The sequence below is a fragment of the Mastomys coucha genome, unplaced genomic scaffold (assembly GCF_008632895.1).
Source record: "Mastomys coucha isolate ucsf_1 unplaced genomic scaffold, UCSF_Mcou_1 pScaffold4, whole genome shotgun sequence".
Taxonomy (NCBI): domain Eukaryota; kingdom Metazoa; phylum Chordata; class Mammalia; order Rodentia; family Muridae; genus Mastomys; species Mastomys coucha.
Genome location: NW_022196910.1, coordinates 20,432,101 through 20,445,981, shown reverse-complemented (window position 1 = coordinate 20,445,981; position 13,881 = coordinate 20,432,101). Strand labels below are relative to the sequence as shown.

Genomic DNA, 13,881 nt, shown 5'->3' with positions numbered 1-13,881 from the left:
GAGCCTTGCTGGGGGAAGTGTATCACTGGAGGTGGGCGTTGGCGTTTTTATATCCTTGCCCCACTTCTCCTTTGATCTCTGCTTTGTACATGCGGATGAAGATGGATCAGCCTCTGTTCCTGCTGCCTTGCTGTGCTTGCCCCACCTGTTGTCCCGCCTTCCCCTCTATGATGGATAAACTCTGCGAAGGCATTTTATCACAGGAAGAGAAAAGTCACAGACCAATCTCCTTTGAGAGTCAAGAAGGTAGAGTCGTAATGCTGGTGTTGGTGGCTTTGTAAGAAACAAGCCTGAGCAGGTGTGGGCTTACTCTGCCTTACTGTGCTATACTCCACTATGTTATAACGCAGCAGGTGATGGTGGCAGCTTCTAGACCAGCAGCTCTCACCCTTCCTAATGCTGGGACCCTTTAGTACAATTCCTCATGTTGTGTTATTTCATTGCTACTTCCTAGTTGTAATATTGCTACTGTCATGAATGGCAATATAAGGATCTGATTGGCAGGATATCTGATAGGCGACCCCTGGGAAAGGGTTCTTTGACCCACAGCTTGAGAACTGCTGCTCTAGAACAATGAACTAAAGTACACTTCTATTCTCAGTTGCAGGTATGTTGTTATGGCAACAGGAAAAAAATAGAAACCCTAAGCAACTACACAGTAGCAAGTGGGTTATGGACACATTGGTGTGTCCTATGTTTTTGCACAGCTTCTTTGTCACCAATATGCCAAACTCATGTCATTTCTCTTTATATCAGAACCCAGGCTTTGGAATGGGAAGAACTCATGGAGAGGGCGTCACTATCTTTTTCCAGGGTGGTATAATTGTGAAGCACCAGCCCGTGAAGGTTTCCTGTAGCAAGAGTGCCCCAAAGTGTGTACCCTTGATCAAGGGACTATAGCATAAGTGGCCATGAACTGAGGCCCATTTGGGCTTGTTGCTCTCTTCTTTCTTATTTTCTTTCATTTTAAACAAAAAACAGTAACAGTAATCACAGACAACACCTTAGGAAGTAGTCAACAAATATTGCGGATGTTTTAATGGCCTAGCAAACCCTTGGGAGTTTAATATTCAATAATTGCTAAAAGATTGGAAAGCTGCTTAATAATTTAGTAAAAAAAAGAAAGAAAGAATGAAAAAAATCAATTTGGCCTCTACTACTTTTCTTGCCAAATCAATAAACCAACGATGCTTGATAGCTAGCGTGTGTTTGCTAAGGACATCCCACCGTAGTTGAATGTCAGCCCTGGTGGGTGGGGGTTTTGGCTTTTATTGTTTACTGCTGTATCCATGGCTCCTAGATTTCTTCCTGTCTCAAAGCAGATACCCAGCATGTATTTCCTAATGAATGAATCCTAATTTAATCATCAAAATCATTCATTTTGATGTGGTTGGAACTGTTATCATCATTCTCATTTTATAAAGAGATTGATAATTGCATTTCTCAAGATCACACAGTTAAAGCATGACACAGGTGGGACTTGACCTCTTTCCCCCTGTGTACAAATTCTTGAAAATTAGGCTATACAAGATGAATTTAAAAGCTTTCATTAACAACAGAAGAAAACATAATTAAATAGCTGAAGCTCCAAAAACTTATCAAATTAGAATTGAGTTCAAAGGAAAATATCAACTGATTTAATCTGTAAAATATTTTAATGTTTGTGTGTGTAGAAAATGCTTGAAACCAGTGCTGGGGAGGTAGTGTTAGTACAAGGGTGCTGGCTTAAAGGGTGCAAGGCCCTGGGGAAGAAGCTGTGTTCAGTGGCAGAACATTGGCCTGGAGTGAGCAAGGCCTAAATGTGGCCGCCAAGCACCAGAAACAAAAAAGCTTGTAGACACAAACTGTACTTATAAATATAATAAATAGGTCATACCATTTTTACTTATAGTCACTGGACAACATGGATTAAAAGCTACTGATGTGAAAAGGTGCAATTCAATCCCACCTACTTTTTTTTTTTTCTTTCTCAAAAACTGGAGGCTGTAACCAGTACACAAACATTGGTAAAATCTTCTTCCCCTTGTAACAGTGAAGTGTAACACTTTGGTAGAGATGTCCATTAAATGATTCCATTAGATAGTTCCTGATAGTTGCTCCTGTGTGTGTGTGTGTGTGTTTTGTCTATGAGCATTTATGAGCAATGTGTGCATGCAGTGCCCACAGAGGACAAAGGGGGAACCAGGCCCCTGGAGCTGCATTTGGCCATCTGGAGTACTGGGTACTGGCACCAGGTCCTTTGCAAGAGCACAAGTGCTCTTCATCCAGTCTCTCGATTTCTCAGTGAAAGGATTTGTAAAGACATGCAAAGTACAATAGTCCTACTTTTGTACTACAAAGTACTAAAGACTAAGCTTACTAATAATTAGATTTGGGCAAATGTATTTCAAAAGGTGCCTGTAGATGAAAATGGACGGTCTAAATATATCCCTAATTCCCAACAGGGATCAGCAGAGGAAGAAGAACTAAGTGTCACCTCCTTCCCCCCCAAATAACTTAACTCAGAAAGAGCTCATCAACCAAACTATTGGCAGAGTGCACCAAGAAGGAGTCTGAAGAAATAATGTCGCTGATGAGAGAGACATGCTATAAACCCAGGGGTAGGGTGAGGGAGTTATTTCTGCTAAAATAGCTAGTAGTTGGTGTAGCAGTAGGTTTGCACTCATCACCAATAACAAACTGGATATAACTGAATCAAGTGTTAGAAAATCTGAAGGACTGTAAAGACAGCAGTTAGTAACGAGCTAGGGATGTTATACAAGGTACAGCTACTGAGCTGGCATGGAAGAAAAGGCACAATTAAAGTGGAAATCCCTTCACCTTCCACATCTCGCTTCATTGTTCCCCTGTGACAAATAGAGAAGTTATGTTTTTAAAAATGGATTAATAAAGATGTTTTTGAAATCATTTAAAGTCACTACTGTTAAAATCTAAGCTAGAATACACATTTTTCAAATTTTGTGTCCCTGTAACAGAGACACAAAACAATAGAAAAGGGAAAGAGGAGTCAGCAGTTATAACATTATAGAAGAAACTTGCATATTATCGGGCTAGCGAGATGGTGCAGACAATAAAGATACTCGCTGTGCAGGCTTGGCATTTAAGCATAATCCCAAATCACACAAGGCAGAAGGAGAGAACTGACTCCCCAAAGCTGGCTTCTAAACTCACATGCATGCTATGTGTGTACCCCCACATAGATCATCATTGTCATCATCGAGTATATTTTCACACAAATGTAAAATCACTGAGATTGTATGTATCTTTCAGTGTTACTTATTTTCAAGCAATAGAATCCCAACTTGATGCAACATCAACATTGACTTAGGAGAGCAGGGAGGGACAGGAAGAGGCTGGGCAAGGGGCTTGGTGAGACCAGGTTGGACACCTCAGGAATGCCCAATCTAGTCCACCTCTTTCAGCCCATGCACCAGATTTATCTGACTCGCTTTGTTTCATCCTGTGCTTATGCCTGGACCCAGGTGATGAGCCGGGATCATGGGACAGCATGGAGACCCTCACAAAGGAATGGGAAGGAAAGCAGCAAGGGAGAATCGCAGTGTCCCATGAGAGTGGGCATGTCTGATGGCTTTCTTAGGAGAACTGAAGGCTGTCACTTAAAGCAACAAATATAAGACAAGAATATAACCCACAGAGCAAAAAGAGGCCTGCCATTTTTATAAATAAGATGACCAAAGGTAAAGGGAAAACATCAGGTGTGTGATACTAATATGCTGGGTAGGATGCAAGAGAAAAACCTTGGGCAGAACCAAGAGGACCTTTGATGCTGATGACAAGTGCATTTAGCAGTGATACGGACAGTAGTGATCATAACACCATAGCAGGACCCAATGCTACCAAACTGGTTAGAATGAGGAGCTGGAGAGAGGGAGGGAAGGAAAGAGAAAGGGAAGAGGGGATGGGGAGGGAGGGAGAGGGAGGAAGAAGGAGGGGAAGGAAGAAGATGGAGGAAGGGAGAGGGAAAAAAAGACAGAGGATAGAGGAGGAGGAGGGAGAGGGGGAGGGAAGGAAAGAAGAAGGGAAGAGGAGGGAGAATGGAGGGAAAATAGGAGGGAGAGGGAAGGAGGGAAGGAAAAACAAAGGAAAAGAGGGAGGGGAAGAGGGAGAGGGGGTGGAAGAAAAGACAGGGGAAAAAGGAGGGGGAAAAGGAGAGGGAGGAGGAGGGGATAGAGAGCGAGATGGAGAGACAGAGACAGATAGACAGACAGACAGACAGACAGACAGAGATTTTGGAAAACTTAATATTTTTGGGTGTCCATTTCCTACTCCATCCATTGACTCAGTAATAGCACCCATCTTGAACTCATAGCATATGTGTATGGTGCAGTAAGCGACAGAACTCACAAAAATGACACAGTATGGCATCTGACAGGTGGTAGATGTTGGTCATCTGCTTCCTAAGATGTAAGTTATGGGAAGAAGGGGAAGCATTCTGGCTCCACAATTAGTGCTAGCAGAACACTTTCCATCTATCTATAAGACAACATGTTTGCCAAACAACAAAAATGCTCTTAAAATACAGTCTGGAAATTGAGCCTGTGTAGCACACATTCAGAGAGCCCATGGGGAACAGCTGGCTTTCACATGAGCATCCACTTACATGGGTGAAGCCAGCCATATGCTAGACCAGAAATCTTGGTAACCCCAATCCAAAGAAGGAAATATACTGATCAGAGTCCAAGGAAGCCTCTGGTAAAGCCACCGCAGTGACATCTCGAGGAGTTGGCTGTAGCCATTGTGGGTGAGGGCAAGAGCAGGAGAGGAACTAAGAAGCTACCCTGGTCCTCCATCCTGCAGGTAGCCATGGCTCAGACAGAGGTGAGAGAGTGGAGAGACAAGGTACTCTTGGACAGTGGTCACACATTGTGGGTTAAACTGACAGTCTTGATGGATTGAACAGTGAGCATTGAAGAGCCAGAGAGCCATGGCCATGCCTGAGGACTTGGAATGGAATAAGTTTGGCTGCAGGAAGCAGAAGTGGAAGTTTTGCCTTTGATCTGTTTTAAATGATAGAAACATTTGTTATTTATTCTTTGATCCATTTCTTTTTATTGAAAGGGACTTTATAATTGTTTATCATCATCATCATCATCACCATCCCTTTGTGCTGTACTTATGAGTTTAGAATTCTATGCTGTGATTAAGTGTCATGATGAGGAGAGGAGAGAAGATCATGGTGCTCCAACGCTCCTGAGACAGAGAAAGGAGATGCCTTTTGAGGGTGGCTGTGGGTGTGGACATTTTCATAGGAGGTAGAGAGTTGTGAAATAGCTCAAAAATTCTGTCACTGGTAACAGTCAAAATCCCCTCTTGGTTTCAGCACTGCAATAATATATTCCACACTGAAGCTTCTCCAGGATTCGAAGGCGTTTAAAAAGAGACTACCTGAAGAATCATGCAGCCCCCCCTCTCCAGAAACTTCTGTATGTACGATCTTAACATCCTTACAAGACACATCACACCATACACGTTACCACAGTGAAGGGCACAGTAGGCAATTTATCAGCTACACGGGTGACACAAAATGGGAGAATAGAGGTAGCAGTGAAATCAGGGTCAAAGTGTATGTGTTGAAACCCCATTTATGCTCTTTGTGGAGGAAGGGCCCTTAAGATCTTTTCAAAAGGGTTGTGATCTCATTTGTGAACAGTTAAAGGTAAATACAGCCATCTCCAAAAGACATGTGCAGGTGTGTCACTACAGTGAGTCTCAATATGGCCCCACCAACAGAAAGATTTTTCCAAGATCTGCCCTCCTTCCGCTCTTGAGTTCATGACCTGGTCAGGGCAAGCGGGACAGGGAAAGTTTATTACCAGGACAGTCTTTCCCAGCTGGGATTTTCTCACACTTAGCCTTTTCCATACAGGGGCTGTCATGTCTTCCTGACGGCTCTTCACAAGCTGTCACTGGACCTAGTAAGGCTGCATAACTTAACAGCATCAAATCGCTTAGGAGTCTGTCTAAAAATATCTGTTACACAGAACCTTGCTTGGGATCTTAGACTACTGAAATCACCCATCCCATACCCAGCAAGCTAATTGTCCAAAGCAGATACCTAGGATTGTATTTCTCATCTTTTATCCCTGAAAGGGGCGTTTAAGAGGTTTTTGATGACATGGAAAATGCTGATGATATAATCAAAAAAGCACAACAAATACTCAATGCTATAAAACTTTTTATTAGTTACAAGTTTTACTTTACATGGAAGAGTGTTTTGTTTGTGCCTATGTGCACCATGTGTGATATAACCAGCGGGAGGCAGATGATATCACTGGATTCCGTGGAGAGGAAGTTGGAGATGATTGTGAGTTGCCATGTGGGTGCTGGCAACCAATTCCAGGTCCCATGCTAGAGATGCAGGTGCTCTTACCCTCTGAATCATCTCTCCGGTTCCCTGCAAAGCTGCTTTTGAGTAGAAATATAGAGAGAAAGGATAGGCCAAAATGTGGTGTAAAATATTAGTTGGTGATTTTGGAACAGCAGAAGGCTTCACTCATTTCTTTTACATACATCTTGTGGTTTACAGAATGTTCAACAATAACTTATTAATTTTAAATGTGTTATCATGAAATGCTATTGGATGCTTCTCTCAGCTCATGCCTAGCCATAGGCTAGAATACTGACATTGTCCAATGGGATGATAACCTCGTCTTTTATCATTGTTTAGACCACAGAAAGTAAAGATGACAATGAGTTTTTAGACCCCATTTCCCTGAACTCCCGGGAATACTTCAATATCCACCTTTGGCTGAGGTGCCGCTTGATGCTGGTAACTTCGTTCGTTGCACAGATTCGTGGTATTGGAATCATGAAAGGTACTTTCTTAATTAATGTGTTTCAGTATGGTTCATTTGACATAAGGAACAGCCAGCATTTTATAGGGATATGTCAGGATAATGCTCACAAGTTTCTAGCCTGCTCTCTTTCCAGAATTTAAAGCACAGGTTGTTAAAACAAAAACAAGTGATTCCTCACAGTCCTCTGTATCAGAGCAAATGGTGGCACATACCTTACTGATTTAAAAGAGAGAGAGAGGAGGGAGAGAGGGAGAGAGAGAGAGAGAGACAGACAGAGACAGAGACAGAGACGAGACAGAGAGAGAGAGATGAGACAGACAGACAGAGAGAGAGAGAGAGAGAGAGAGAGAGAGAGAGAGAGAGAGAGAGATTAAAACACATTTGCCCAGGTCTCAGGAAGATGTCTCTGTATAGAGCTCACAAGCCAACAACATAGGGTTCCATTGCTGACCTTCCACTCAGTCTCCTGTGGCTCTGCATTTCCCCTTCCTCTCTGGAAGATGGAAGTATCTTACCTACTATTGGGGTCATTGTAGACAGAAAGGGACAGAAGTTGTAGTCTTAGATAACAGCCCAGCCTGTGTAAAGAGTAGCTCCACAGTGACTGAGAGCTCTCTAGTTGTATACCTACCCATTTCCATGTGTCTGTCCATCTTCCAAGTCAAATCATCTCATGCAATAACATGACTTTTCTAGCATTTGGACTAAACTACTTTGACCTAAATTATAATACTTCCCAGAACCCCTCCCCCCCCAACTCTGTGTTTCATTTAATCTATATTCATTTCCCTTGTAATGTCCTCTTACTCTTTGGTCATTTGAGACGTTACACACAAATCCTTTCTTGCTTCCTCATGCATCTCAATCATGCCTGTCCCCATTAGAGAGCGAGTTAACAAACTGTCTGAGCCTTATCGATGAAGTATGCACAGAGGCAAAGAGTGCTGATGACATGGAGGTGCTGGCTGAGTTCCTAATGCAAGCCGTGATCCTGGGCCTTCAGGAAAAGCACTTTAAGGCAGATATCATACGAAAGCTTCAGGTAAGGGAGATAGGGTAGCCTCTGTACCTGTGTTTTGGGAAAAATCCCTGTTGAATCGAAAGGAGGGATTCTCAACCCCAATGAATGGGTGCCTGGCACCACAGCCATAGCTCATCAATGAAGTGGGAAATACAGAGTCCTTTTCTCTCAATAGGAAATTATCAGTTTGCTGGAAGGGAGCGAATTCCTTTCTCCCAGATCCTGGTTAACCCTGGCAAAAAGCCTCATTCTGATGGATGACTTAACGAAAGCTGAGAAATTCAAGAAAGCGTCTTCAAAAGAGAACAAATTAATTTTCTTGAATCAAGCTCACAGAATTCTCATTGCTCAGGTGGGAATGTTTCTGATGGCCACAGGCTTGGGAATGTACTTTTCTGCCATTTTCCTCTCTCCCTCCCTCTCTCTCTCCTCCACCCCCTCCCTCTTTCCCTCCCCTCCCCCAGTCCATACTGACTTCAGTATTTCTTCCCCAGATGTTAACTTTTGGAGAGACTATTGAATTCCCTCTCTCAGATGGCGACTATGCAAGTCCATTACAGCCGTTGAAGAATATCTACCTTCCTCATGTCATGTTACTGGCCAAAATAAAATTGAGGATTGGTAAGAACATTTAAACATCTACCTTAGAGTAACTGGTAGGAATTTTTAATTGCTTTTTCAAGTAAGCTATCATAGCGTAAAGGGTCAGTGTGATAGGAGCCCAGGCTCCACGTGCTCAGATAGGTCTCAGTTCCTTACCATCTGCGAGACTTTGTGCTATATGGATGAGCTGCATTTTATGAGCTTAATTACAACAGTTATAATATGTGAAACAGTTTGCTTTGGACTGTTGCATTTTATCCAGTTGTTCGATCATCTGTAACAAGATTATTTTCACAGTTTGCTTTATTGAGAAAACATAGAAACACAAGATATGAGTTCATTACTAAATAACACCCAGTTTTTTTTTCTCTAAATTACAACTGGGTTTTTTTTTTTTTATATTTATGTCAAATTGAGAGAGATTTTAGAGAGGAATATAGAACAGTATTATGTCTGCTGGTTATCACTGATGCCGCTATGTACAGGTATCTCTAAAAAACAATGCCCATGGAAGAAACATTATCTTAATGTGTAGACGATAATAGCATGCTTTCCCCCAAAGCTCTAATATCTTATTTGTAACATTTTAAGCAATAAGTCTATGTCATCTAGATGTGGGGACTGTCAGAGTCTTCGTATTTTTATGAAACAAGGTGTCTTGAAGGCATAGCTTCCATGTTTTACCATGATGCACGTTAAGTTATGGATTTTCTGATGAGAACGTGTTCAATGCCAGGTGCCGTGGTTGTTTTAGGCAGTGTAAAACAGGTGCATAGATGTAGTGCTCTCAGCAGGATAGGCCCTTTGTGAAGCCTTTCTCATCAGCCTGGGTACTGGTCCAGCTGTCCTGTGCCTTACTCCTGTTTTAGAAGAACAGTCTTGCTCCTCAAAGACCAGCCTCTTGGTCTTGCTCTGGCTCTCAGGTGGTGTCTGCTTCCCACAGTCCTGGCTTCAGAGATTCCTCCCTTCCCTCATGTATTATCCACCCTCTGACTATTGAGATCACCTTTTCCTTTTGACTTACAGTATGTTAATATGTTTAAATCTTGTACAAAAAAACAGACAGGCATACAAAGGAAACCAATCACCTATCCTTAAGCACCTTATACCCTTCTGATACTGTGGTGCTGTGTTCTGCTTCTTCACCAGCAGTGTCTGGGCACTGCCAATTCACAGGCTCAGAGAGGAGATGGCAGAGTCTACAGCCAGCCAGTGTTTCCCTTTGGGGCATCAGTATGCTGCTGCTCACAGTTCCAGATCGGAAGGGGAAAGCAGGGTCTGGGACCTGGGACGAATGGTGTGGTTCCCTGTATCCTTTCTGGGTACCTGGGTGCCACGTCTGTACCACTTGGTAAGGAAGTCAGGAATGGGAGTCCATGGTCCATGTTTCCTCTCAGGGCATCTGAGTGCCAGGCAGAGAAGGGTAAGCAGAGCCCAGGACAAGCAGCATGAACTCTGACAGGAGCAAGTACTGAATACTAGAGGAGTGAGAAAAGAGAGCAGGCCTGGAGCTTGTTTAGTTGAAGGCCTTCTCTGTGAAGCAGCTCTCTGAGATGATCCTTGCTTATTCATATTGCTTTATTGGGGGGTAGGTGTGGATGCATACACCTTATTCAGGATGAAGCAGGGATTGTATACTTTTGAGGGGAAGGGTGTGAGAATATGCAGAAGGAAAGATTATTGGCTGAAGGCTAAGGCTGTCTACATACCACATCAGCACGGAGAAGAGCTCCAGGTGCTATGCTAGGTGACTGAGTGCCCTGGTCCCCTCAGTTGGTGGTCTCAGAACAGGCATTTGGAAGCTGGGGGAGGGCAGCTCCACTCCTACCATCTCAGATCTCTGAGTTTCCCAGGGTATAGGCACACCCCACTTCTCCAGCTCTTATGCCCATCTGGTAGTATGGTCCCACATGACCTACATGATTCATTGACATGAGGGCTCTTAAAAGATTCCACCCCTCTGTTCTTCCTCAACTCCCTTTAACTCTTTGTCTTACTTTATTCTGCATTTAGATGACAGAAATCACTGTCGACTGACCAAAGCCCAATTACAACTGCAAAGTGTTCTTTTCCAATCTTGCCTGCACAGGCCACTCAGTATTCAGCAGTATCTACATCACCTGCATCTTCTTGGCACTCAGCTCCCTCAGCTTGTAGATCCCCGGACACTGTGTCCTCCCAACCTGTTTTCTCTGGTTTCCTAGTTACCACGAAGTCTTCTATTTCTGTGGATCATTCCTTAAATTAATGTTCTCCACTTATGGTGGCATAAAAGGCTTCCTGTGATATTGTCCAGGGTATATCAAGAGGGTTCTTTTTTTTTTCTTTATATTATTTCTTCTTTCCCTTAGAGATACTGTATTTATAACTCATAACATCTAAGAATAAACATCCTACCACTGGGCTAATATTTGCACCTTCTCCTTGCTTGTCTTCTCATAGGTCTCCATTTCCCAGCCTCTGTTCTGCTCTGTGGTTGTTGGTCGAATCCTCCCGTCATGCCCCATTCCTTCACTAGCAGTCCAGACAATGCTTTTTGAAACCTTGTTTTCTACGAATACCTTTTCTTCACCATGGCAGGTGACTGATGTTCTGTCTCAACCTAGCATAAGCATCTTTTCATGTGGGTGTGGTCTTTTATCTGGGGCTTTGTGGGTGCTATCCTATTATTCTCACACTCAAATTTCCAATGAGAACCATAGTGTTAGTCTTTTATTGTCTTTTGCAAAAGATCTGTCCTTCCTTCCCCTAAACTTGTTAAGCCTCCTTTTTCAGCTTTGTAGTTTAGGAAATTCACTAACACATGTCTGGGTTCATATTTCCTCTTTATCTGTGTAGAAATCAGTTGAGCCCTTGGCATCTACAGGTAAGTTTCTTTCTATCTGGGGAAGATTTCTTCTTAGTTATCACCCACCTTCTTCCTCCATTCTCTCTTTGGGGATAGATACCCATGTGAAGATGTCAAGAGTGTCATTTAGCTTCTTTGTAGTTCTCAAATTTCAGAACCACAGCCATTGTAGCCCACTTGCCCTAAGTTACCCTAGACTAGGTAGTTTGTAAATAGTAGAAATCTATTGCTCTTATTTCTGCAGAATCGAAGTCCAAAGCCAAGATTGAATGTTCTGCAAGGGTGCATCCTCATCACACCTGGCTCCTTCAATTGGTCCTTATGTGATAGAAGGGACAAACTGGCTCACGCAAGCTGTTATATAGCACACCCAGCCTGTTCACAAGGGCTCAGCTTTCATAATCACCAGGCAAAGCTTGACCTCTCCATATACTTAGCATTATTGTTGGGGAGGGGATTTTAACATACAAATGGGAGAGAACATAAACATCCTGGGAATTGTCACAACATTCCCCTCATAGAAGATTAAACGAGAAAAATGCCTAGCTCACTGCTGGGACCACAGTACGCACTATAAGTAATATTTGTTTGTACAGTTCATCATCTTTTGGTAGTAATTCTAGTTTTATAATTTATGATGTAAGGTTAATTGAATTTATCTTAATAATTGACATTTTTGGCATTGACCACCCTCTCAAAATTAGCTGAAAATTTGATTTTCTATGTAGGTTCATATGTATATATATGTATATATTCATGCATGAATGTATGTTGTATATATGTTATTCTGTTAACCGTATCCTCAATCTATGTTATTTTACTCATCTCTTCTAGAAGATGCTATTCTTCTTTATGGCTGCTGGCTCTTCTTTCCTGAACTATTCTATTTTGTCTCCTCATTGTTCTTCAGGTCTAGCTGTGACAGTCTTCCCACAATGGTCAGAAGAGCAGGATCTGCCTGTGTGGCTTGGTTCTGCACCAACTTTTAAGAGTCTCAATTCCCCAGTGAGGCTCCAAGGGAAACAACAAAGGCCAGCCAGCATTTTGAGTTCAGGAGGTCATAGAACTCAGTTCATTGTCTGATCCCTCTTGGGAAGTCCAGGAGGCATCTAGCTAGAGTTCTGCAGAGAGCATTTAGGCTGTCCTTAGGGTGCCATCTCTGATCTTTGACATAAGCCTTCCTGACTCTGTTTCTCGGGGTCCTGTTTGCTCAGAGAGCAGAAACCTAGTGATTGCTCTCTCTGTTGTCATTTGTCATCTTCTAGGACCTTCTTTCCTCCTCTACCAGTAGCTGCTCAGCCTAGAGAATCAGTAGTAGAACTAGACTGGCAAAGGGGGGCCAGCAAGCATATGCTCAGGGGGCCGTCTCCCCCAAATCTCCCCCTTATCTCTCTTTTCCTTTGATTGGTTCTCAGGACTCACCGCTGGCACATGAGTTTCATTCCATAGATTATTGTATCTTGTAAGCCCCCTCGTGAATGGATTAAAACAACTAGCTGGCTTCTCCTTGCAGCTCAATCGACAACCACACTCAAACCATTTCCTCTCCCCACTTATTGAGACACACAGTTTGCTTCTTATCTGAGTTCTGCATGAGCTCAGAGCACAGATTGTATAAAAATCAAATCCACTCTTGGCTTTTCTGACTTCCCCATCTTGAAGATCTGTCACCAGTCACTGACAATACTGTTGCTTCTTTGGAGACACATTTGAAGCTGAACAGCTTGCTTCCTGCTCTATTATATTAAATACAGCCTTCAAAAACAAAACCACAAGCTCCTTTCTGTCAAAACAATGTCAGTTTCACAGGTTTTTTTCCCGAGTTGTTGTTTACTGGGAAAGGGAACATTTCAATATTATGAAGCACGAAAGCATCTGCAACTAGCTTTCTCCAGTTCCTCCTCACAGCATAGATTACATCACAGGAATTTTGCTACTTGCTCTTTTTGATCCTTTGTGACAACTTCTGATAGGAAATATATATATATGTATATATGTATATATATACATATATATAAAATATATGTGTGTATGTATGTATATATGTATCTATATTATGTATGTGTGTGTATATATATATATATATATACATATATATGTGTGTGTGTATGTGTGTGTGTGTGTGTGTGTGAGTGTATAAAAACAGGTAAACAAGATTGTCATCCATTGACCTAGACAACCATGAGGTTTAACTAGGCTTCTGGGGCCTTTTCAAGATCTTGACAGGCCAGATCCCTATATCCCTATTCTGCTCCCATAATGCCCTGCTTGTCTTGCTATTTATTATCCTAGTTGATCCCAGCTCCGTGCTTTTACTCTTGGGGTGCTGTGCTGTCGTTTAGGGTGTGGACCTTGAGACCAGGCTGCTGTAGGTTCAAATCATGGTCATGTCACCTTGGGCAAGTCACTTACTGCTTGGAGCGATCACCTTGTCTTTTGCCAAATGTTGCCCACTCAGTGAATCACAGGGGAAATTCATATGGACTTCATGAGATGGTACTTGGTATGTAGGAAAACACTTAACAAGTCTTAGTCTTATTTTTTTCTCATTTAAATCTAGTACTCAACCATGTAGAAAACATTTTTTTGAT

The 13,881-nt window shown here is 42.5% G+C and overlaps 1 protein-coding gene across 8 annotated transcripts in view; it reads left to right on the top strand.

The window, feature by feature from the left end:
- The window catches only part of Cfap54 (cilia and flagella associated protein 54), a 302,779-nt gene that overhangs the window by 192,914 nt on the left and 95,984 nt on the right, over window positions 1-13,881 (top strand). For all 8 annotated transcript variants that reach the window (XR_004112709.1, XM_031349079.1, XM_031349081.1 and 5 more), the window contains 5 exons: window positions 5,342-5,444; window positions 6,689-6,836; window positions 7,703-7,860; window positions 8,015-8,191; window positions 8,334-8,460. Coding sequence is in view for 7 of the 8 variants with exons in the window: in XM_031349079.1 (XP_031204939.1) it covers window positions 5,342-5,444; window positions 6,689-6,836; window positions 7,703-7,860; window positions 8,015-8,191; window positions 8,334-8,460 (713 nt within the window). In the remaining variant the exon portion in view is untranslated. The remainder of the gene's footprint in view (window positions 1-5,341; window positions 5,445-6,688; window positions 6,837-7,702; window positions 7,861-8,014; window positions 8,192-8,333; window positions 8,461-13,881) is intronic.